The sequence below is a fragment of the Corvus cornix genome, chromosome 7, assembly GCF_000738735.6.
Source record: "Corvus cornix cornix isolate S_Up_H32 chromosome 7, ASM73873v5, whole genome shotgun sequence".
Lineage (NCBI taxonomy): Eukaryota > Metazoa > Chordata > Aves > Passeriformes > Corvidae > Corvus > Corvus cornix.
This window is the reverse complement of record NC_046337.1, coordinates 22,797,024-22,822,096: the sequence shown is the minus strand read 5'-3', so window position 1 is coordinate 22,822,096 and position 25,073 is coordinate 22,797,024. Positions and strand designations below refer to the sequence as shown.

The following is a 25,073-nucleotide window of genomic DNA, read 5'->3' as shown; positions in this document are numbered from 1 at the left end:
AGAGAGACCCAGCGCAAAGCACAGAACCTAAGCACCCATAACGGAATAGGGAGATTTACCAGGTTTAGTAAGAGTGTCCTAACTCCACACTATTTGATTCAATTAGATCATTGAAAGTAGCCTCAGAAATGGGCTCAAGGAGTGACCAAAGGATCATCTGAAAGGTATATATTGTCATATAATGTCAGCCAGGCTACACATGCAATGGCAGCAGTCAGACCCTTTTCAAAGTGGTATTCAGTGCACTGATTTAACTGATTTCAATGGGAGTTCAGCTTGCTCTCTGAGTAATGTACTTTACCATATAATGACAGGTGCTTTAAGATAAGACACTGCAGTAACTTGGTAACTCTGACACGCGTGAGGATGCCAGCCTGTGGCCTGTCGGCTCTAAAGCATTCCGCCTTACTTTTGGGCATGCTCTGACACGTGCTTTTTTACTCCTGAAGAGTACTGGGGGCTCTGGCGCGTTGTTAGTATGTGTTGCATATTAAATAGCCGAAAAAGGCAAAAAGTTGACAAAATGGTATCAGGACTAGTACCACTGCCGCTCCGAGGGGAACCTCGCCTGGAGCTACCAATTCCAAACACTTCGTGTCTGCCGACCCCGAATCTCCCGATGTCTTTTTCGGCTGGTTGGACGGCTCGTTCGGGACCCTCTGTCCGGCAGCGGCAGCCGGCGCACACGGGGTTCTTCCCGGAGCTCTGCCGTCCCTCCGCGCTGCCCGCCGGGCTGCCGGCAGTGCTCCCTGCTCCAACGCCGAACGCACCGGCCTCGCCCGGAGCAGCGGCGCTCCTCCACTCACCGACGGCACCCGGAGCAGGGGCTGCCCGGCGGGCGCGGGCGCTGGATCGCGGGAGCGCGGACGGGGTGCCCGGCACGGCCGCCGCCACTGCCGGGAAAGCCGCCGCCTCCGCGGGTCCCGCGGGCGCTGAGTGGCTGCACGGCCGGGCCGGGGCGGAGCGGAGCGCGGGGGCGGCCACCGTCCCGGCGCGGCCCCGTCCCCAAACAGCGCTGAGAGAAGCGGCGGGCGGTGCCGGGCCAGCCGCCGCCGCGCCGTGCCGGCTCCGCCGTGCCGGCCCCGCCGTACGCCCCGGCCCCGCGCCATGGAGATCGAGCCGGCCGCCGCCGCGCAGGTGAGAGCGGCGCCCGCGGCCCCGGGCAGCGCGGCCCGGCCGGCGCGGCGCGAGGGGCGGGGCGCCCGTCACGAGCCCGCGGAGCACGTGGCGCCGCCCCGCCCCCCGGAACGCGCTGAGTCACGGTAGGGGCGGGGCCGCGCAGCCCCCGCCCGCTCCCCGCGGGGCCGGGCCGGGCCGGGCCGGGCCGGGGTCAGCGAGGGCCGCCCGCAGCCGCCGCCCGCAGCCTCGGCAGCGCGCGGAGGGCCGGGCAGGGCGAGGGGCCGGAGCCGCCTCCGAGGGAGCGGCTGGGGAGGTGCCGGCGCCGGAGGGGCTGCCCAAACCCGGTGCAGCCTCGAGTCGCTGCCCCCGGCGGGCCCGAGCGCTCCCGTTCCGCACTCGGGTGAGTTACCGCCGCTTCCCGCTGCTGCAGCCCGGGCCCGCTACGGGGCTGTTGCACAACCACGCGCTGTCCCGGGGCGGCTCTGGGTTCGCCTTCGGGTCCGGATCAGCCTCGCACACGCAGCCCGAGGAGCCCGAGCTGGGCTGCCCCGGCCGGGGAGCGCCCCGGCACCTCCGCCTGCTGGAAACGCCCCGCCAGGGCTTTGGGCACAGAGCACACGGGGCCGGGCTGGCCTCTCCTAGGGCGAATGTCCTGGAGGCTCAGAGGTGTTTGTGGTTTGTACTCGTGTGCTGTGGAGCCTCTTCTCTCGAAGCCTGGGGAAGTTCAGTACTGTTGTGTTGCAAACTAGTTGCACAAGAGCTATGTGAATAACTGAAAACATGCTTGAACTCCATTATAAATTTATATAATTGTGCTTTTCTTGGGCTTTTAAATAGAAATGTATCCTTATCAACAAAGTGCTAGGTCTAAAGAAGTAATACTTAAAACTTGTTCTGGATCTACTTTAATTCTTTTTTTACTGCAAAATTAAGACTCAAGTGTTCTGACGGTCTTCTAGTGTGTGTTGGTACAATATACGCTATGCAGTAGAGTTTCATCTAACATTGTCCATTCTTTAGGATATATAAGTGGGTACTTCCTACAGGTACTATCACTTTAGCAGTATTGGATGTACCTTTTTCTGTTCATTGGATACAGTTCCTTTCAAGTCTTGGGCTGCTCATAGCTCTGCTTGGCCCATCTGTTTTTCTAGCCCTGGGTAGCACAGCCATGACCTCCACCTTGCCTCCTCAGTTTGTTGGAAAATACTGCAGCAAAAATCACTGTCTTGGCCTGTGCTACGTAAACACCCTGTGAATTTGGTTTTGCCTATATTATCCAGGCACTTTTGGTCTCATTCCTAAGGGACTCTTGACAGACCAATTCCTGCATGTATGCTTTTGTACCTTCTTCACCAATCCACTGTGACTTCTCTTCCAGAAACCTTGCTTTTGTTACTCGTTTGCCTGCTTTGCCAGACCCTCTCTACTAAGCCACCTGTTACACTTTTCCTATCTGAGCTCAGCAGCTGCTGGTTTCTTCTCTTGCAGACCTGCCTGAAAAGGCACTGTGTTTTTTAGATAGCAACTTATCATGATGTTTGATATACAGTTCTAAATGTATTCATTAAATGGAAAATTCACATACCCTGTACCATAAAATGTTCACTCAGAATGAACAAGGGGGAACACAATTTCATTTAGCCCCTCAGATTTTGCAAGGCAGCAGATGGGAAGGGTGTTCTTAGTGTCTGTGTGTCTGGTAGCAATTGTCATTCCAGTAAAGGTGAGTGTGCAGGGATTGATCGAACTCCTTAACCAGAGTGTAAAACCTCTGCTTTCAGCTACATACTTCTGTGGGAGTTAGCAGAGCTATTGCCTGCAATATTCTTGTAAAAAGTATTCCCTTGTTGTACCTTCCTGCCTGGAAATAGGATGCACCTCTGTATACAGAGGTGAGCTGAAACGTTGCTTACATGGACTTCAAACCATCCAAGAAAAAAGATTGCAATGGAACAAATGGTCTGGATGTTTCAAATCACACTTGTGAAGGCAGGACTTAGTAGCTGTTCCCTTCAGTAAATGTGAAGTTATTGAAATGGTTGCTTGTAACCTTGTAAAAAAGCTCAAAAAAGCTCCTTAGTTATTAAATTTTGACCCTCACAACAAGAGGGCAAAAAGAATTCCCTTTCCAACACAAATAATGAAGCTGTGGGTTACACTAGAGTGGAAGTAAGACTAATTACAACAATTGGCAAAACCAAGTAGACAAATAATTGAGTGTGCATGCAAGTGTATCTGTTAGGGTTTTTCTACCTAGAGAGCTGTCCTGAAGAGTCTCCAGCTCAATTTGTGTGATCTCTTCAGTCTAGAGGGCTTTAATGAGGAATTACACATACTTCTCTTTTTCTTGTCCTGCTGCATTAAATTGTTAAGTGAGTGGGTTTATTTTTATTCTCTAATAGCCTCTCATTTCCACATGAGGGCAGATTCTGTGGGAAAGTCAAACAAGTAGCCCACTCAGAGCTTTTTGGGTTGTTGTTGGTTTTTTTTGTTTTTTTGTTTGTTTCTTGGTAATGAGATTTAATAACTTTATTGAATAGGAATATCTGATCAAGATATTTGTAGATATATCTATTCATGTATGTATGTGGATAAGATTCAGAAATGCCCATATTTCTGAATAGATTGTTAGCTACTAAAATGGAGGACAGGTTTGGAGGAAGGAGATGAGAGGGTGGCACAAGCACTTCCTTAAGTAAAAATGCATTTATTTTGACACTCCCAGTAGTTCTGTGCTCGCTTTGATATCGAGCTGTATTGGTAAAGCTTTCTTTCCTTCAAAACTCACAAAAGAATATCTTTCAGTTAAGCCAGTGTTAGATATAATGCAGTGTAGCATGTTTGGCTGGAATGAATGTAGCCTAGCAGGAGCTGATCTTGTCAATCCATTGAGGAGAACAGCTAATTGGATACTGTTATTAGTGTAGTAAATATCCATCATATGAATCCTGTTCTGTAGCTTGTCTTTAAAATCTACCAAGAACTTACAGTTGTATTGGAAACTGGGGGAAGTGCAAGTTCATTGTCTCAGAAAACCTGACTATCTGACTTGAAGAAATTAATTTTTAGCTCTCAAAGCTGGAAAAGAGATTCGCTTTGAAAGTTTATTGGGAAATGTTTGAAAGAGACCAAACTGGAACAAAAAAGAACACTCATTGTCTGTAGAAGGCAGCTGGATGTTCTTGTGTGCTTTAAAGAACTTGAGAAATTTTCATAGGACTGTGTGGGCGGTTAGGAAGGTTTGTGTACACTTCCCGCTAATGTTCATGGGCAAGAATAAATTTTGGCTGTCTCTTACTTTTTTCTTTTTTAATTGAAAAAAATAGAGATGGTATAATACTCATCCTGAATAAAAATGCAGTCGGTTATATATAACCCTGAAAGACAAGGAAGTGGTTGAAAATTATTATTGTATCTATTGTTGGACATGAATACCCTTTTGATTTCTTTTGCTTTCTTTACCTCTTAAATTTGCAAAGCAGAAAAATACTTGTTTGGTAGGTACTGCTACTTTCATGATCCCGACTAAAATGAATGTAGCAATAGCATCTTGAACATGCTTATTTTGTTAAAAAAATGTCAGATACCTTTGTGGAACATGCTGGACTTTGTGAGGTGATGTTGAGGAACACTAGAAGTGGAAGGACCTAAGTGAAGTATTTGTTCTAAGTAAAATCAATTCATATTATTCCTTACTTGAGTTTTTCATACATAGTTGTAAAATTTTGTTGTACTTGTTCCTTCAGTAGAACTAAAAAAACTCAAAACAGTGAAAGCTGTTGGAGTTTGTCTTTGAAAGTTTTTGGAATGCAGTAGACTTTGTAGGGAGAATGAAAATAGTCAGTTGCAGGCTCAGAAAAGGGTGAACTTGAGGGAGAAAGAGAAAATATAGGAAGTCCAGATGAAGATGCCAGTAAATTACGCCAAGTGTACCCATACCTGTAACACTGGGTGTGTGATTGATTGTGAAGAAGAAATTAGTTGGATTTTTGTACCTAGAACACTGCTTCTTCCTTTTTTTTCCTCTTTGCGATTATAAAGATAAGCTTTAAAATTACTAAAGCATTCACTAAAATTAGGCCAATTTGTGCAAGTGTGATGTATTTACAGTGATTGTCTTGGCTGAGGCCAATGCAGTACAAGTTCAGACAGTAACCCATTGGCATGAATTAAATATTAATCCCCTGCTGATTGAGTCACAGCCAGCAAGAAGTCCTGCAAAGTCTCCAGGTTAATCACCTGGTTAAAGTTTGCTTTGGCCTCTATCTCATTCCAACCCTCAGTAACTTATTGTTTTAATATAGCACATTCCTAGAAAACTTGAAAGTGTTTGAAGTCTGTTCAGTTTTCTGACCCAGTTTATTATACCAAAGTTGGACTTTGCCACAGAATGCTGCTTTAGGTGAAGGGGAAGGAATACAACACGTTGGTCGGCTTAGTCCTTTTTCAGCAATAAACAGGTTTAATTGGTTTTGAAAACACGCTACCTCTGCATGTCTTTGAATATGGACCAATGAAAAGTTGTGGAGGAGGAGCTGGAAGTCATGACTTTGCATTTGTGTTATCCAAGGATGACTGATATACTGTGAACCACAATGCCGCTCAGGGTTGCTCAACTGCAATTCTTTTATGGCATATTTGTTTCATTAAGGTAAACAATTAAACCAGTGGTAAGAGCTGAAGGCGGCAGTGCTCTCTGTAGTGGATAAAACTGCTGAAAACCATGGAAGGGTTATCTGAAACAGACACCGGCAAATGCATTTCAATTAAAGATAGGCAATGTGTACTTTTAGCTTTCCTACCCTGTAACTGCTTTCTGTGCAGGAAAAGCAAAGCTAGTGACAGTCACACGTTAATTGGCAGGAGTAAGAATTTAATTATCTTGTAGCACTTAAGTTTTTCTAAAGTGAAAGAGCAATATTACTGCTCTGTGCAGCACAGTAGTGAAGCAAGCACAGGGACAACTATTTTACTGTTTATGATTTATAGATACATATTTCTTAATTTTTCTTTACCATTCTTTAAAATAAGGAAATAAAATATACATTGCCCAGCAGATTATCTTGTTTTAATATTACTTCAGTTTTACTTTGACATGCATATGCCAACAGTGTCCATTTCAAATGGAAGCAAAGTCTCTCAGAACCATACATTTAAATTAAGTATTAATTTGGCACCATACCTTTAAATTAAATATTTATTTGGGTAACCAAGCAATTTGTAACAACATTTAGTAAGGATAAAAGTGTTTAATTATTTGACTGCTTTGGAGAGGAGCATTTGTCTTTGTCTTATGAAGGATCTTCTGTTTTCTGTCCTATGCCATTTTGAAATCATGGTGAAATATTTTCTCTGTTTTCTTTAAGTAACACATTGATTTTTCAATGTAACGTGTTAATACATTGGCTTTGTATTTGCCTCTTAATTTATATGTTAATATTCACTTTAAAATTCACTTTAAAATAATCAGATGTTTTCATATGTTGTTCTGGAGATCTTGGAAAGCTATTAGGAGATCATAAGAGTGTTAATAACTCAAAGTTAAGTTACCATTTTCTTACCAGCAGAGTATAACTGCTGCTCAGTAGTATATTATTAAACCCTAGCACAAGTACTTATTGGCAAAGCTCTAGTAGAATGGGTATAGCTTAGAAATAAAATTTACGTGTCTGCAATTTATGTACTACAGATACAGTTGAAGTTTATTATGTCAGTTTGGATTTCTGATTTTGGCCTGATTAGCTGCAGTTTTTATACTGGGAGGAGGGAATATAAAACAGTGTTTGTTTAGCAAAGTTACTTGGAAGGTATTGTAAATCACTATTAATGTTTTCTATCTCTAAATGTAAACTAAACCATTCCTATAGGTAATGTCTTCATTGTCAATGCTGTTGCAGTACTGAGGGCGTTGAAACCACACAACTTTGTACATGTCTTGCAGTTAGACTTTTAGCCTAACTCCTGCAGTATTATTATTAGCAATATAGTTAAAAAAGAGAAGAGAAAGGAAAAGAAAGTTCCTTTAAGGTTGAAGTTGCAGCAACAAGTTATGTAAGATCAGTTTGAAACCATCTCTTTAAAACCTTTTAAGGAAGTATCTTCTGTATTGCTATGAAATGTAAAGATATCAATCTTTCTGTCCATGCCACTACTTCTGTCTTGCAGTTTCAAAGTTTTATTGCTGTTTGCTATATTGATTTTACATGCTGTCTCTTGTAAGTATAACAAAAATTCCAGTCGTGGAGACAGCTTGCGAAACAAAGTTTGCATAATTGAGAAATTGACTCAGAAGGAGCTTGGTTGATAGTGTGCCTGTAAGAGGACGTTTGTTTTATGATTAAGGGTGTGTCTATTTGCTGTGTTTGAAAATTAATATCTACAAAATGTTAAAGCAGTGGCTTTTCAACAGCTGAGTTATGTGAAAAGTTGCTATGACTTTGATTTGCTTCCTGCTTAGGTCATCACCACCGTTTAGCTGTAAAGAGATGATAAAAAGATCCTGGGGGTTTTTGTTTGTTTGAAACCTTGTGGTAAAATTAGTATCTTCCTACTTCTTGCTGTAATTAGAGTGGAACAACTCCTGTGCTGCTTGGGTTTCCCAGTGGGAGATCCCCGTTCAGAATTCTCAGGCAGCACGTGGTTGATGCAGGTCTGCTGCTCGGAATGCTGCCTGCTCCCATGTAAGGTGGCCAGTTGTAAAGTTTGCTCTGCAGCTGGCCGCCTGGGCGTGGGCACGCCATCATTTCTTCTTTCTGCCTTCAGGAACTGTTTGCTTGAGTTATGTGCTGTTGGGTAAGAAGACTGAATTTTGTTCTAAATCAGGGTATTTCCAGTTGTATTGTGTGCAGTTATGTGACGAGATGACGTGTTCCACAATCAGCTGGGTAGCAGAACAATGGACAAGAGAGGATGGCAGGGATGAGTGAGTGGCTCTAAAGGCTGGTGCAGCTCAGCTCAGATGGGTAAGATTTTCAGATGCTTCATGGCTGGAAGGAGAGCATGGAGACTGTAGCAGCAGAGGTCATCCAAGATCTGTCAGTGGGACTATTCCATCCCAGTTTGTGACACTGATGCTTGACTTCACCGCTGTCACAGAAGGAGTCACTGGTATGTCTGCACCAGTGCAGACATGAAGTCATGAAGTCATGACTGCATCATGGAGTCATGAAGTGTCCTTGGTACAAGTGTGCTGTAGACCCTGATGCAATCTGCTGTGATTTACTTGACATGAGATGCAGGGACACGTTTTCTGTTGTATAACACGGACTTGTATTCACGCTGGGCTTTGTTTCTCCTGTAGATGGGTCTTGAGCAGATCTGTGTCAGCTGAGGAATTTCTGGAAGATTGTCTCACTGATATTTGTAAAATAAATCAAATGATAGCATAATACGAAAACTAGAACTTACATTTGAATCTAAAACGTGATTTCTGACAGGTGGTCTTCCACATTATTTAAATTTAATTCTTTGGTTCTGGAAATGCACATCATATTTATGTGCCTTATAGCTATGTAGGTTGTAACAGAGAATTACAGCGCAGTGACTTCTGATACTGTGCTTTCTATTTTGGTTTTAGTATTTGAACTAGAATGTTATCAGGTTAATTCTTCAACTAGTATGAATTGTTGTGACTCAAGTGAAATGTTGTAGTGCCATGGAATGTGTGATCCTTTGTCATCTACTACTTCAGGAGTCTAGTCTTCACTGACCACTCTTGGGAATCCTTGCTCAGCTGACAGCTAGCGTGTACGTCTCTAGACATCTTTCATCTCTCAAAGTTTCTTTTTGTTGGCAAAGGGAAGAATGGAAGCCACTTAAATAATAAAACTGTTAATGGAGTGCTTCAAATTAGTCTGAAAAACTCTCACTAAGGTCAGACCCATAGAATTATTTTTTGATAAAATGGGCTATGAATCTACTGTATAGTCGAAGGGGACAGACATGGAAGAAGCCCCAGGAAAAGTGGTGGGTGGTGGAGGCTCTTGATTTGGATGGAATGACACAGTTACTGATGGTTGAGTTCTGCAGTTTTGTTGCTCTTTTGAAGATATTGAGCATTACTTTGGCAAGAGGTATAAAACCATTTACCTACTCTGGTTTATGCCTTGGAAGATGATTTAGATCCTTCTGCTTTCAGAATTTATAAATTGAAAAGTGAGAGCTGGAATGCACCACACAGACAAAGCTTTAGTTTTCTACCCAGTTATTGTTCACTTCCTCAGTGGGTTTTCCTTTTTTAAGCAAAAGCTGTCGTTGTGGACAGGAATGATAAATTGACATATGGGTGCCTGACTTGTTGGGCCTTATTGGGCTTTCTGATTTAGTTGTTTAACTTTGCAGGACCTTCATGTGAAAGAGCTTCCTGAAGCCTTTGTGGGGGCCCATGACTTCTAGAGGCTTGCTTTTTTTGCAGATAAATGTGTGGATTACAAGTGCTTAAGAAAATGAGTAAAATCTACCCTTGCTTCATTCTATGAAAGGATAATTCATGTATCTTGGTGTGGCTAGAGAAAGGGGAAAAGCTATACAAACTCCTTTAATGCAAATTAAATAATGATTTCTAGGATGCATCATGTAAATTTAGGGAGGGTGGTTTTGGTCATCAGTTCACAGTTGAATGGTATTATTATTGACTGAAGTATGTCACTAATGAAGGCTGTTCACAGTGTCAAACTAAGTTCATAGTGTCATTTAACCATGAATTACTCTTTTGGAAAGATCTTGCCAGCACAGCTAAAATGTGCCCCACTGGGTATACCTTTCTCAAATCTGTTACAATTCTGTACTGCCCAGTGGTGAGCAGTTGAATAGCAATGTATTTTTGATCTCTTTCCTGGGTTTGGTTTCTTTTCCCCTTGCAAAAACTAAATAATAAGTGTATTAGAGACTGAACACTCCAAAAAAACCCCCGACCCTGCTTATTTAGTCAGAACTGTGCACTGACAATGAATTCCCAGCACGATCTATATGGATTATGTATGTGAAAAGGGCACGTTAATTGCAGGACTGACTCACAAGAGTATTTACCACCTGTGCCCCACAGACTGCAGTGGGAACTGTGTACCTGTGTACTCTGCCAGATGTGGGCACATCTGGAGCAAACACTATTCCCTGCAACATAACCCTATTCTTAAGCTTTTAGTCTTAGGTAGTACTCTTGGCTGATGAGGTGTTCGTATGGAATTTCCTTGATGCAGCCATAGTAGATGTCTGTGTTTCTGAAAGGGGGCTGCTGGCTATGTGCTGGCAGGACACTGGGTGAACCTCATTGCTTTCTAACTCGCCCAGACACTCTAGTTGCTTGCCATTGTAGTTTGGTCCACAAACAATAACAAAGCAAGTTGCTTGTGAGATCGTGAGGTGGAAGTCGACAAGATGTGTAGAGCACGCAGTGTCCACATCCAGGCCGTGGTGCAGCTGTAGTGACCCAGCTGGTGCTGTCCCTGTAACTTGCCCAGCCATCAGCAAAACGACAGCTGGAAATGGGGTCCTTACACTAAGGTGCCAATGCGGTCAAAATGTGTAGTACAAGGAAGATTCTGAATAATCCTGGAGAATATATGGACCCTCAAACAATCACACAGTTTTCATGTTGGTTTGAAACCTGCTTTTCCAAAATGTATGAAGCAAGAATAGTGGCTAATAGGTTATAATCCAAGATTTATACAACTTAATAAATGTTACTTGCAGTCGTTTAGGTTCTTTTCTCTGTCCCTATGTTCCTTTTGCTTCCTGATTTGTTTCATTGGACAAAAGAATGTGCTGTAATTTGACTGCATCATGTTTCCCAGATGACTGAGCCATTATTATAAACAAATCCTCTTGTGTATAAACTAGTGAGTATCCTGTGGCAATGTCTGCAGAGTACATGTTTGGCTGGGTACAGCAGAATAGCTTGAAGATAATAATTTAACAGGTAGCTGTTTTTCAAGTAGTGTAGGTTCAATACAGAAAATAAAGTGGGGCACAAAGGCTTTTGTGTTCCTATGGTTAAAAGATCAGCAGTATTTTCCTTATATTATTTCTTTACATATTGGGGGGTTTTGTTGTCATATAAATGACAAAATTCAATAAATGCCTGTTTTATTATGATGCAGTTTTAACTTGGGAGAAAAAAAGAAACGCAAACATAAATAAAGCATTAAAGCCGTATTTCATTTCAGGAAAAGCTGGTCTATCTGAGATGGCTGCTGTTTGAATGCCTTTCAAAATGGAGTTACGTGGTGCAGTACATGGTGATTTAGACAACAGCTACAAAGTCGGCCACAGCAGAATCACTCACTTTACTTGTTAGGGCAGCACAGCAGAATTTTGTTGATGTATCAAGCATGCAAAAACAAATAGACAGACTAACCCAGTCTTAGAAAACAATTCTGTATTTTTGCCAGCCTCCCAATTTTATTATGCAACTTGTGTAATAGATTTTAACTTGAATACATATTAACTTTTTGTGCTTATTGACTTAACTTTGGAATGCTGCTGATGCAAGATAAAGAAATAGCAAGTCAATAACTCTGTTAAGCTGAAAGAGGGATCCAGAATTTGAGTGGAAGGGACTGCAGCACTACCAGCCAAATATACTGTGGAAAAGTGATAGTTGGATTAACACAATATAATTAAGACCAAAAACGGAAAAACAGAACCCATTTAACCAAAACAGCAAAGCTCTGAAAACATGTACGGCTCATTGCTTTAAATACAGATGTTCCAGAAAGCACTCTGGGATGTCAAGAGTTTTAGGACTAAGTTTGAAGAAGTGAGATGACAACCATGGACATTTTTAGCTTGTTCTGAGCAGCCAGGGTAATACTTATAAATATGGGCATAATTCAGTTTTTTCAAGAAAAATTCATTGTCATCAGTTCACCGTGTTGAACCTTACTCTGTCTTTTCCCTTTGACTAAGACATAAATAAGGGAATTTGGAGCAGATACACAATGCATGTTTGATCTGGTCCTCAGTACCAGAGGATAACTTTGGAAAAACCAGGTACTGGGCAAAGAAAATAGGTACTAATGTCAGACTCAAGATTTTGCTTTCTGTAAGCCATGCAAATGAGACAGTGGGTTTGGAATTTTTTTTTTTTTTTTTTTTTTTAAAGTATGTTGAGGTGGGATCAGTCTAGACTTCATTCAGCCCCTGGAAACCAGCACTCCATATTAAACTTCTACTATTTTAAACCTACCATCTAAAATATGTATTGATTAAACAATTTAGAAAAGCACAGCTGCCTCTGGAGTGTCTGAGATCATGAAACAGTCTTCTGCAGAAAGATCTGCAGCACTGAGCAAGAATCGCCTGATCTGTTGTACCATAAATGGTCTCCTCAGGGCAGACCAAATGTGGTAGGAAAAGGACATAGATGTGTATTTCTGGCTATTGATGATGAGATTGATGAGCTAGAGAGGAGAGTGTTGCTCCTGCTGCTGTGCCCCAGGCTGGGAGTGCTGTGAGGCACTTGCACATGTCCAGTGTTTTAAGGAGTGGCAGGGAGGTGGGGATTGATTGATTTTTGCAGAAAAAGAGAAGACTTGCCAGAGTGAAGAAGTAAACTCTTCTGTGTCCTTCCTTTTCCTCTTCTTTGCTGTGTTTCTGATGGTGTTTTTCTTTACCTGCTTTGGTCTTGCTTTACTGTTAGCATTAGGATTTTGCAGATCTGGGAATTGAAATTGAGTTAGTACTTTAATGACCATAAACAGCCTTCAACAGGTATTTTTTATTGCAGTTACATTCTTGCTCTTCAGGCTTAAAGAAACTTGTCTTTTCACTATATGGGGTGTATTTTTTATGAGGTGTATTTTTTCCCTGGCAGTTTGCAAAGCTTGCTTGCCATGGGATTTGTATAAGAAAGCCATCATGTTGAGAGCTGTACATAACGTACAGGCTTAGCCTTTGTTGATACCATTCCTAAATAATCCACCTCTGAGAGAAGTTGTTTCTGGAGTGAGAGTTGGGAGAGTGGGTGAGTAGTATCCAGAGTTGTACTTCCAGCCAGGCAGAACCTCTCCCCATCTTTGTCAGAGTGATGCCCTTAGACAAGGCTTGTTGTGAATGCTGGACAGTCCAGCCAAGAAATTTTTCAACTAATCTAATTTATAAGAGTAGATCCTGGCAATTTTGCATTTATTAAGAAAGCATGCTGGAATACAGTGGGAGGTACAGTTTGAAATACGAGATGTGTGTTAGGAGAAAATAGAAATTTGCATACATACACTTAACATTTCAGGAACTGATCTCATCTGGCTCTGTTGGGGCAGAAGAATATCCCAAGACGGATGGTCAGCATGAACAGCATTTAACAGGTTTATTTTTACAGACAGGGAGTGAAAATTCTCTTGCAATATCACTTCTTTAAAGCTAGGGCTTTTCAACCCTTTTTGAGTCCTTTCCTAGTTAAGTTAGCCTGCCAGGGCTTTAAGAGTGTTTTGTGGCTCAGGCATCCAAAGACTTTAGGACCAGGAAGAGCAAATGGGCATAAAGAAAGAGAAGCAGACTGGTGTAGTGTCAAAACATACTGGTTTAGTGTCAGTGCAGTCCCACCAGTATTAGGTGGCACAGGTATGAAAGACAGAAAAAAGACACCCCCTTACATCCATCCAAGCACCTTGTTTTCTCCCAGATTTCTTAGAAGGTCTTGGTCAAAAATATGGTAGAGTTGACAGCTCTGCAGGGCAGTCAGGATTTGACCTTGTGTATTCACAAATCACAGGCTGCTGTCATGTGGCTTTGTTTGACAGCTGTCTGTTCTGTCACACTTCCAAACCCTGAATTCAGATGTCTGAAATTGCTGTTGTACCCCTCTGCCCGCCAGTGTAAATAACTTCTGTCATTCCCTTTCCCCCATTCTTCTCAATTGTTTTTAAAAAGTTTGGGTGCTGGGCTAACTTCATCTGCTTTCTGTGCCTTCTCTTAAGCGTAAGGCTTACGTGTCCAGAATTTTGTTCTGTAATTGTAAGCTGTAATAAAGTAACTTACCTTGAAAAAGATTTAGAGAATGAAACTGTAGTTACAGAGATGCCAGAAATCATCTGAAAACATTAAATTATTTATAAATAATTCTTAAAAACTACTTGAAAAAAATCGGTTTCTCCAGAGGATGAGACATTCAGCTGTTGCTTCCACTGTGCTTTTCTTAAGTGGTCAGATGCTTCCAGCTCCTCTCGTACTTGCCTTATCACTTGATGGCCTCCTTTTCATTCTTGCCTTGAAGTATCTTGGGTCCTTGTGCCTGCGTCACTTCCAACACGTTTTTTTGATTAAAGCAAAAATGTAAGGTGCCTTTTTGTTCATTCCCTTCACTTTCTGGAAAACAGATAAGAATTAAGGGACACTTGGCCCTGTCTCCGTGAGTAAGGTGTAGGAAGGCTTTCCTGCTCCTTGTGCGGTGCTGGTCTGAGCTCCCTGCTGGATGCAATGGCCATTGATTCTGTGCTCTTCTATTGCCTCATGCTGGCATGTGAAATCATCTGTCTTCATGGGGTTAGGTGCTAACAGATCATGGGAAAGGAAAACAAATCCTTGTCTGGTGAGAGATTCTGCTCACGTTATCTCAGTTTATGGTGCAAAAGGCATGACTTTAAGAGGTAAATGCACAAACCCCACAATGTGCTCTGTATCCAGGGGATAGCTTACAATGGGTTGAAGGTGCTGAGATACCATGTTGTTTCTCTGCTGACACTTGGGGTGCTGGATGTTTCCATTCTAGCAATGCTACCTGTAAATGGCTTATATTCCAAACAACACCAAAACCAGTCAGATAAACCAGACAGGGATGAAACAAAAGATCAGCATTTTGTTTAAAGCACGGAAGTCAGTCTGTGAAAGTAACATGGAAACAGGGTCTCTTTCCTTTGTTTACCCTTCTGCAAATGTTTGCTTAGGAGCAATAAGAGTTAATTGTCAAACTTTACAATGAGATTTTCTCATAAAATGTATAACAGACTCTGCCCAGATGGCAAATGCTGATATGTAAATCTAAAACATGAAAATTTCCATTGGGGGCCAGATGGTGGCTTAATGTGAATTGTTTAACATTTATGTTTATCTTATTAAAAGTGCCTTTGTATGTCCAAACTAAGCTATCAGTGTGATAGGAAGAACATATCACTAAATGAACAGAAAAATCAAACCATCAGTACAAGGCACCTCCTGCTTACATGGATCATGGGAAAGCAAAGCATGTCTTCTGTTGAGAGAAGTTGTTTCTCTGTCTTCAAAATTGCAAAGAAAATGTTAAAATCAAATCACTGTGGGTCTGCTTGGGAAAAATCTTAAACCTGTACCATTTTCTCTGAAGTTAAAAATGCTGGACAGCAGTGGTACACAAGTTGAATCCCATAACGTATTTGCCCTTGGCCTAGGCGTTGGTGTTCAGCGGGAAGGAGCTGAGCTCCAGGCGCGGGGGAAGCACCGCAGCTGCAATCCCTCCTGGGCACAGGCCTGGCTCTTCCTGCGCGGCCTCTTGGCTCTGCCAAACCCATCATTTCCTCTGATGCAATCCAAGGAGTTGCACAACAGAGGAAAGAACAAGCGGGCACTTGTGGAGGCTGTCACATGAGGCTGTGCCTTTGCAGTAAATGTGTCTGATATTCAGGGAAGTGGTCAGCCTGGCTCTGCAGGGCAGCAGCCAACTCTGGGTCAGATGAATCTTTCACAGGACTCTCAGTGCACATGTTCCAGTTTGGATGCCAGTCAGTGCTCACTTGTCCCTCCAAATGAGTCTTTCTGAGACCAGCACATTATGTTGAGGCACCTAAAAACCAGCAGGTCACTCTTGCACAGGAAAGCCTTTCACAGCTTTAGTTTAAAGACTCCAGGTGTCAAGTACACAGCTACTTTTGGGATACTTTCACAGTAGAAGGGGAAAATTGCTTCAGTGATGAACCGAAAGTAGAATGCTTGCCTATGTGGGTACCTCTGTGTATGTCTGTGCTGGTGTTCAACAAGGCAGGGAAATAACTTAAAGAGGAAGACTGTGGGGAGGCTAAAGGAACAAAATTGCAAAATGTTTGCTTTAGACTGCAAGGTTTTTTTTAAGAGTTCTTGGCCACTACCTCGTGCTTGTGGTTGTGATTCATTCCTTAGTGAATCACTAGTCGATGTTGACTCCATTAACTTTGACCTGAGGCTTTGGACTAATGACCAGAATATTTTTTTTCTTGAAAAGGGCGGTATTACTAAAAGCATTGGCTGAAATCATAGGTAAGTGTTTTAAGTGGCAGCTTAATATTTAAATCAGTGTGCTGTTAGATACTACATATCAGCTTATTGACCAGAAGACCACTTCCTCCATGTAGCCCATTTATTCAAAGAGTAATTAGTTGAATTGTTATTCAAAGTTAAGACTAATATTGCTGTAGTTATGTACAGCTTTTCAAACTGAAAATAGGAGGGCTCTTTTCTAGTTACATGGTGGTAACAAAAATAAAACAACTCATCCTTTTGGTTTTAAGCATCACTAACACAACAACTAAATAAAATTAAAAAGATGCTCCTGACAAGCATTGCCTTCCAGGGTAGAGCATGAGACTGTTTGGCAAAGTTCAGCTCTTTGCCAGAGATAAAACACTGACCTAAATACGGTCCCTTGAGAAATGGTGACACAAGCCAATCAGTGCTGTCACATTTATCAAACAACAGCTCAAGATCCTGACAATCCTGATAAGCGGGCAAGCATATTCATTCAAAAAAGAATCCTGGTTGCTGAACTGATTGCTGCACACACACAGAGGCAGTGGTGTACAGCCACAGCATTTTCTTTGGTCGGCTGGTGTCTTTGGGGACATCTCATCCCACAAAGGAGGCAGCACCCAAAGCTACTTACTTCGATCATGAATCAGTAGAACGGCTGACACATGTAATAGCTGGGTCTTGTGTTTTTGTACTAAGGCTGTGTGGATTGTCTTCTTAAGGAAAATGTGTTTTGCCTTCTGTAGCTCTTTTTTTTTGTTCACTTCTGTTTTTCATGGTTTAACCTGAAACTGAGCACCAGTTCTGATATTCTTGTACAGCAGTCTGTTGCAGCTCATAAAGGAAAGCAGCTCTGCTAATTCACAGCTTTCTGCGTTATATACACACAGGCACACACAAAAAAATCTTTTGAGTCACATTTTTAATGGTGCTTTGTAAATGAATAATTCAGAAGTGAGCCCTAAAATCCAGATCCTGCAGTTTTATCCAGAACATATTGCAAATGCTCAGAGACTAGGAAGCACTTTTGGATCTGCTGCAGAAGGAGACACTGAGCAGCTGGTAAACTACTGGCCCTTAATGAAGCTATACCATATTGCAGTATCTCCAATTACTGCAGAACTTAATTAGTTTGTTTTACCCTGCCAGTCTGGAAAAAACAAACATTGTCTTGGGCAGCCACTGTAATAATTTCAGCTTCTTCATTGCTGGCCATTAAAGCTGAGTTTGGTGTCTCCCAGCAAGGTATATTAAATATGTTTTAGATTTGGAAGTGTCTGCATTGTGTTACACAAAGATATTTTATGTAGTTACCCAATTTTAGTAAAAATACATTTTTTTAATTTATTAATAGAAGTCGTTCATGCCAAGTGAAATGAGGACACTGAATTGGTTTGTTCAAATGTGGACTTGGCCTGAAGCTTTTTGTCATAGCTGTTGTACAGACATGATCATTTTGAATGGCAGCATGAGTTGGCATGCAGGTTACTTTGCTTTTCTATTTGAAAATAACCTTTAGAGAGAAGGGAATGTTTTAATTTGATACGATGGCAAAAAAATTGTATCTTGGGTGTAGAGCTGCTGAGTGAATCAGGAAGGTTCTGTTTAAATGAAATGCAGTGTTTGGTGTATTACTTGTAAGGTGTTAATCTGATGAGGATGACCAACACTGAACATTATTTTCACATGCTGCCCAAAGGGTAATTTTAAGCATAATGAAACATGATGTAAAATCAAAAACTTCCAGGCACCAGCTGAATGGTTGGCTGGTTGGTTGGTTGAGAAATGTGGCTACCAAGTAATAAAATTCTATATCGGCAGGCATACAGATTGATAAATTTTGGGTGTTAGGTTTTCTTCATAGAAGAAAATACTCTAGACTTCAGCCCTAAAAATATTGACTATTTGAACAGTAAAAAACAAAAATAAAATAATCTACTAACCCCCTTGCCCTCCTCCCCCAATAAAAACTCCTGATGCAATAAATTAAAAGTATTTGTAGACAAAGCAAATAGTATCAAACAATTGCTTTTTCCTAAATAGCAGAATTTCATTTGTCTCCTGAAACACTACAGGTGCAAGGGCAACTGATTTCCAAGAAATCTAGGTCATTGTTAGCTGTCTGACAACAGTGGACTCTGATGAGCCAGGGGCCAACTGGTTAACAGTATCTGAGACCTTGCGACCACTGTTTATACTCAGCTGCTCCAAACCAACCACATTTAGAACATCAACACTGACTAAGCTTTAAACTACAATTTCTAGTAAAAGTCTTAATAATTGTCTTGAGTGCTAGTGATGTTATGTCACTTGGTGTCTTTGAAACCAGATTCTCTGCCATCTCTGAAGCTCTGTTCTGCTGATCTTTAAGATCATTAATATTCCAAAATGCATTTTGCAGGATGGCTATTATTGTTACTTCAGGAAGCCTCCATCATGTTTCTTAGTCAGCTTTTGCAGTTTTACGAGAACATGTGGAAAACAATGTGCACGGTCAAACTTCCCAATTTCTCTCTTTTCTCATAAAAATTACTTTCTTTGTGACAAATTCATTCTGTATCTTCATATTTTTTCTAAGTTGAAAAAGAAGAATATATTTATCCTCTGGCTAGTTCCTTTTATTACCTTACCAGTTGTAATAAATTCTCGGTTTCTATGAGCCTGTGTGTGGGCCACAGAAACCAAAGCACCAGGTCACACACTTCAGAAAGGTCATGTAGAACCATATTTTATTTTGGTAATTTTGTAGGATTAAGAGAATAAGTTTCAGTTACATAAGTCTACCTATTTGACACAGAGATTAAAGCTTTGCTGTTGTTCTAAACCAGGTCTGCTGGGGAGGAACTTACTTTAAAAAAGCACTTCTGTTGCAGGACATGAACTTGATCGACATCCTTTGGAGGCAAGATATAGACCTTGGGGCAAGACGTGAAGTTTTTGATTTTAGTGAGCGACAGAAGGAGTATGAACTCGAGAAACAGAAGAAACTTGAAAAGGAAAGACAAGAACAGCTCCAAAAAGAGCAGGAGAAAGCCTTGCTGGCTCAGCTGGAGTTAGACGAAGAGACAGGTGAATTTGTTCCTGTGCAGCCAGCTCAGTGCCTTCAGTCAGAAGATACTGAGCCATCCGGTGTTTTCTCACAGGTAAACTTCAGTGTTCTGAGTGTGTTTAACCCTTTTTCCGTTCACAGGAAGGCATGATACTCGTGGCTGCCTAAAATGAATTTGCATGTGTTGCTGTAATGGAAGATCCTCAGTTATTCAAAGACGCGGTAACCTTTTTTCATAACTTTCCTATTTAGGCCACAGAGCCTTCAAAACCAGAAGCAGAGGCCTTGTCCTTTGATGACTGCATGCAGCTCTTGGCAGAAGCATTCCCATTTATAGATGAGCATGAGGTAAAAATGCACAGTACCGTGGTTTCATGGGTGGTCTTCCACAGGGTCAGTCTCACATCTTCTCTAAGATTTGTCTTCAGCATAAGACTTGATTTGTGATCTGAGTATTTTCCTCAAGCTGGCTCCAGCTGGCATAGAAAGCAGTGAGTAGGCTTGAGCCTATTTTTATATTATTCCATTATTTACAAAAAAAGAAGCTTTTCTTAAGAAATACCTGTTTGTTCTGCAGAAATGGTAGAACTCTAAAAGCTAGATTTTTGCTTTGGAAAATGCACATCTAGTTTTTTGAATGAGTTTTTTAGTTATCATTGTTTTGTTTGGCTTTTTAATTTTTTGCTTAAACTTTTCAGGCTTCTTCAGCTACATTTCAGTCACTGGTTCCTGCTCAGGTCAATAGCAACCCAGCCTTCATTTCTTCTGATCAAGCTCAGCCACCTGAATCCCCTGATCTAGTTCCAACCACTGATGCAGAGAATATGCAGAACATAGAGCAAGTTTGGGAAGAATTATTGTCCCTTCCAGAGTTACAGGTTAGTATGATAAGCACCTGAAAAGCAAAGCATGATATTTTTGGAGGACTATAGTATTTTGGAGAAGGCAGTACAATAGCATCTGAACAGATGGTGATAATGACGGGTTCTACACCTGTAGGGTGCTTATAACAATATGAGCTTTAATTTTTTCAAAAATAATATCTTGAAAAACATGTAGGAAGAAGGAAATGAGTTGTTTATGGATAAGCCTTAATGAAACTTCTCAGTCAAAACTTCCTCTTGTTTAGCAAGTCACTGTTTGCCTCTGTGTGCAACTTGTTACAGCGTGATCATGGTTAAAATTCAGCTGCTCAAAAATGGACACTTCTGAGTCATGGATCTACAACAGGAATTGTTTTCACAAGTGTTATTTTAAATAGTAGGGGGCTTTTTGGCAGTGTCTGTGTGAATATGATTACTTTTGATTTCAACTTTTATCTAAGGAAAAGGTTTTTTTTAAAGCTGATAATAGAATATATATTTAGGTACACAAAAGAGTCAGGTATATTTATATAAATGCTGTTTATATATATTCAGTAAGAAAAACTTGTGTAATGTACACGAACTGGATATTTCAAAAGAACAAAAAAATCACTTTGCTAATACAGAGGATATGTAGGGATTTTTAGCCTATCCTTATATTTCTATTTCCCTTATATTTGACTATAAAATTGAATAAATTTATTTTCAAATATAATACTGTAGAATGTTATCATGCTTTCCAGCATGATGCTGCTCTACTTTATGCTATTAATACAAGAGATGATTGCTTGGTGAAATGCCCATAAATCTGAATCATATTTCAAAAAAATTAAGTGAAAAACTTGCAGGAACTGAGTTTTTCCTGCCATTCTACCTTTTCCCTTCATCTTTTTATATTTTTTATATTTTTCTAGTTTTCTAACCTGATTACTGTGTTAGGCTTAAAGGACCCACATAAGTAACAAGGGCAAGTGGCTGTGAAGAGGCAGCAGTGATGGTGAAAATACATTAAAAAACCAAACTAAAATAATTATTGCAGTAATTCTGAATAGTAAGTGAATAATTTTCTGGAAAAAAAAAGATAATTAAATGGAGGGCACTGCCTTTTACAAATTATGTAGAGAAATGGAAAAATAGAGCTCTCACGTTCAAAATCTTAGCTTAAACCTTGAACAACCTCTAGTTAAGTAATCAGTGTGTGGACCCTTCTTCAGAGAAACAGAATCATTTTGATAATTATCTGATTCCTGGGGGACAGCAGGCCTGCTTATTTCAACTTCAGTTAAGCAAGTGCCCCACCCCATTGGAAAGTTGTTCTTGTAGCCTGTGAAAGCCCATCAGTGGAGCAGTCTGATGTCAGCTGTTAGGGTGATGTTAGCCAGCTGAGCAAAAGTGTGTTTGCCAGGCTCCATGTTAGTACTGTTCTTATTCACCAAGAATTACATTTCTCTCTGCTGAACAGCTACTTCATTCAGTAAATCCTAGAAGAATCTTGCTTTTGAGGAACTGCGACATGAAATCAATAGTGTTAGAAGTAATTGTTTAGTATAAATGCTCATTAAGTCTTACTGAGGAATTCCACATTTCTGTACCCATGCCATTCCTAGCACTGGTGCTTGTGAGAAGTTCAGACCTGGCAGCTCCAGGATCCCCACAAGCAGTTACCAGAACAGGAGGGCTCCATGCAGTTTCCATAACACATTGGAATGGGTATCTTCAGCATCTTGCTCTGAGCTTGAGAGGCTCTGCTTTGTCTAGAACAAGTTTGTTGTGCCCTTCCTTTGGTATCTGTCATCTTCCTTGATTGCCCCTTCACAGTACAGGGGTGCTGTAGTCATCTAGACTATAGCAGTGTTATAAAACCCCTTTATGTCTATGCTGATTACCATTTAATGCTTGTGGGTTGTAGGAAAGGGTTTTATCAATTGGAGACGTGTTGCTCAACTTCTCCCTTGCATTTCCCATCTAGTGCCTGAACATCGAAAATGATAACCTGGCTGAGGTGAGCACAGTCACGAGCCCTGAAACCAAGCCAGCAGAGATGCACAACAGCTACAGTTACTGCAGCTCATTACCTGTACTGAAAAAAGAACTTAACTGCAGTCCAGATTTCCTGGATGGTATGGAGGGCCCCTTTTCGGGCATTTTGCCACCAGAAGACACCAACCCTCTGAGTGTGAACTCTTTAAATGACACGTCCCCTTCAAACCCCGATTTCTGTGAGGATTTCTACACCACCTTTATTGATACAAAGGCGAACGGTGATGCAGCAGCAAGGAACACTATCAGTCAATCCCTGGCAGAGATTCTAAGTGAACCTATTGATCTTTCTGACTTCGCACTGTGTAAAGCTTTTAATGGCAGCCACTCAGGGACCAGAGCAGAATGTAACGATTCTGACTCTGGTGTTTCACTGAATGCAAGTTCCAGCGTAGCATCGCCGGAACACTCTGTGGAATCATCTGCCTATGCAGATAAGACTTTGGGTTGCAGTGATTCTGAAATGGAAGACCTGGATAGTGCTCCTGGAAGTATGCTGCCGAGCAGTGCTAGTGTGTACTCTTTGCACCTCCAGGATCAGGTGTTTTCTTCCTTAGGGCCAAACACTCAAACACCAAGTTTGCCATGCACAACCACACCAAAGAAAGAACCCCCTCTGGCTCCCAGCCAACCCAAAGCTCCATTCACAAAAGATAAACCTCCAAGCCGCCTTGAAGCTCATCTCACAAGAGATGAGCAAAGAGCACGAGCTCTGCAGATCCCTTTTCCTGTTGAAAAAATCATCAATCTCCCTGTTGCGGACTTCAGTGAAATGATGTCTAAGGAGCAGTTCAATGAAGCCCAGCTTACCCTTATTCGAGATATACGCAGGAGAGGCAAGAACAAAGTGGCTGCTCAAAATTGCCGTAAAAGAAAACTGGAAAATATAGTAGAACTGGAGCATGATTTGAGTAACCTAAAAGATGAGAAAGAGAAATTGCTTAAGGAAAAAGGAGAGCATGACAGGAGCCTTCATCAAATGAAAAAGCAATTTACCACCTTGTACCTCGAGGTCTTCAGCATGCTACGTGATGAAGATGGAAAGCCTTACTCTCCTAGTGAATATTCACTGCAGCAAACTAGAGATGGCAATGTCTTTCTTGTTCCTAAGAGCAGGAAGTCAGGGACTAAACTTTGAAGGGCAGTACAGCTGGCTACTGCTCTCTGAGTTACTATTTTTGTATCATTATCATGATAGTTTCTACTGTGAGGTGGAATGCAAAATTAAGTAATATTTGTCAAGTAAGTCTATGCAATGATAATTTTAAAGTTGTTAATTAGTTTATGGAAGATGCAAGTTGATAATTAATCATGTAATGCAGATGGGCATATACAAAATTTTGAATCTGATTTTTATAACAGACATTTCCTTCGTATAGCACCACTTTGATTAGTTTCCATATATATGTAAATATTTAAATATGCCATATTTATATACTGTTCCTATCTATTGTTATATTCATAGATTTATTTGGTATATATATAAATGATTTTAGCCTTCTAAATATAATTTCTTGCAAGACAACCAGGATGGCTTCTGATATTTTTTATAAATATGCAATAGTGTTTCCCATTTTTCTTATACATTTATACTTGCTTTATATTTAATATATTAATTTAGTATAAAAGTTGACACTCAGTGTTTGATTTTGCTTTATCAGCTCATTAAACTTTTTTAAATCTACTTCATACACATTTATTTCCCTAAAGAAGAGAAATCCTCGCTAGTTTTCCAAAGCTAAGTCTTCATGTAGCAAAATAACCAATCACACAGCAGTGTCAGCATTACTAATGCTTCATTCAGCTTCATTTTAATAACCTTTGGAAAGACCATGTAACACAAAGTTTCAAGTCTATGCTAAGCTTACATTTTTGTTTTCCTTGAACACTATGTAAATTCATGAGATCTTTTCTCCAAAGGCTTTTAAAATCTGATAAAGCATTGCCAGCATTATGCCTTTTTCCAGCTAAACTTGCTGTATGCTTTTGAGCAATTCTCCTAGAACTACACTACTGTGCCTCTGACTTCAATCAACGAGCATCACTTCTCCCTGCTGTTACTTTGGTGCGTACGGAAAACTGCAGTCTAGCAGCCAGCCACCTGCACTGTTTGGAATCTCTGCTCAGTGAATTGAAAAGCGTTGTGGAGTTTAAATTATTATTTATAAAAGAATAAAGAATGGGCAAATAAATAGCATTGTTTTGTTTACTACTCAAAGGAACGCATTTTGGATTTTTTCAATACAGAAAGTGCGTAATTTGTAAGACATGTTGATCTGAACATTAAAAATTTTATCTTCATCCCTGTGAAAGTTCTGAAAGGCATGCTTGATCTGAAGTGATTTTTTTCTTGCCACTGAGGACCTATATCATTTTAGGAATTTATCTATTGCAATGTTATGCATAATGTCATTTAAATAGATAAAAAAAAGTTGCTCTGCAACTTTATTGGTACATATTTCCAAAATAAGGAAATGGAGGTGTCGAGAAAGGGTAGAATAGGACCCACAGAGATGGTTTAATAATACAGTAGAAGAGGTTTAAAAGAGGGATATCAGATTAGGAATCCAGCCTTCCATTAGCTCATTATTCACAAAGTTAGGTTAAGTAAAATGATACAGGTTGTTCCTGAATTCAGTCTTGATGTGTTTATTCCCAAACTTCTTAACTGTGCTGGAGTTGCATGTCAATCAGAAAGCCTCTCAGCTGGCTATGAAAGCTAGAAGAACAATTTCATATCATCCCAATTCTACATCATATCACTTTTTATGGACCTTTTGAGTGTCCTCAAAAAAAAAACCCTGTGCATT

General features: G+C 40.9%; 1 protein-coding gene across 2 annotated transcripts; it reads left to right on the top strand.

Annotated features, from left to right (window-relative positions):
* Positions 1-1,118: 1,118 nt before the first annotated feature.
* Positions 1,119-24,584, top strand: NFE2L2 (nuclear factor, erythroid 2 like 2). Of its 2 annotated transcripts, none has more exons than XM_039555044.1 (5): positions 1,119-1,137; positions 19,185-19,454; positions 19,613-19,708; positions 20,059-20,238; positions 22,193-24,584. In XM_039555044.1, exons 2-5 carry the CDS (start codon positions 19,188-19,190, stop codon positions 23,399-23,401), a joined length of 1,752 nt encoding a protein of 583 aa, XP_039410978.1. In that variant the 5' UTR covers positions 1,119-1,137; positions 19,185-19,187; the 3' UTR covers positions 23,402-24,584. The 2 variants fall into 2 exon arrangements, with proteins under 2 accessions (XP_039410978.1, XP_039410979.1); XM_039555045.1 differs by lacking the exon at positions 1,119-1,137 and adding an exon at positions 1,365-1,519.
* The last annotated feature ends 489 nt before the right edge of the window (positions 24,585-25,073 follow it).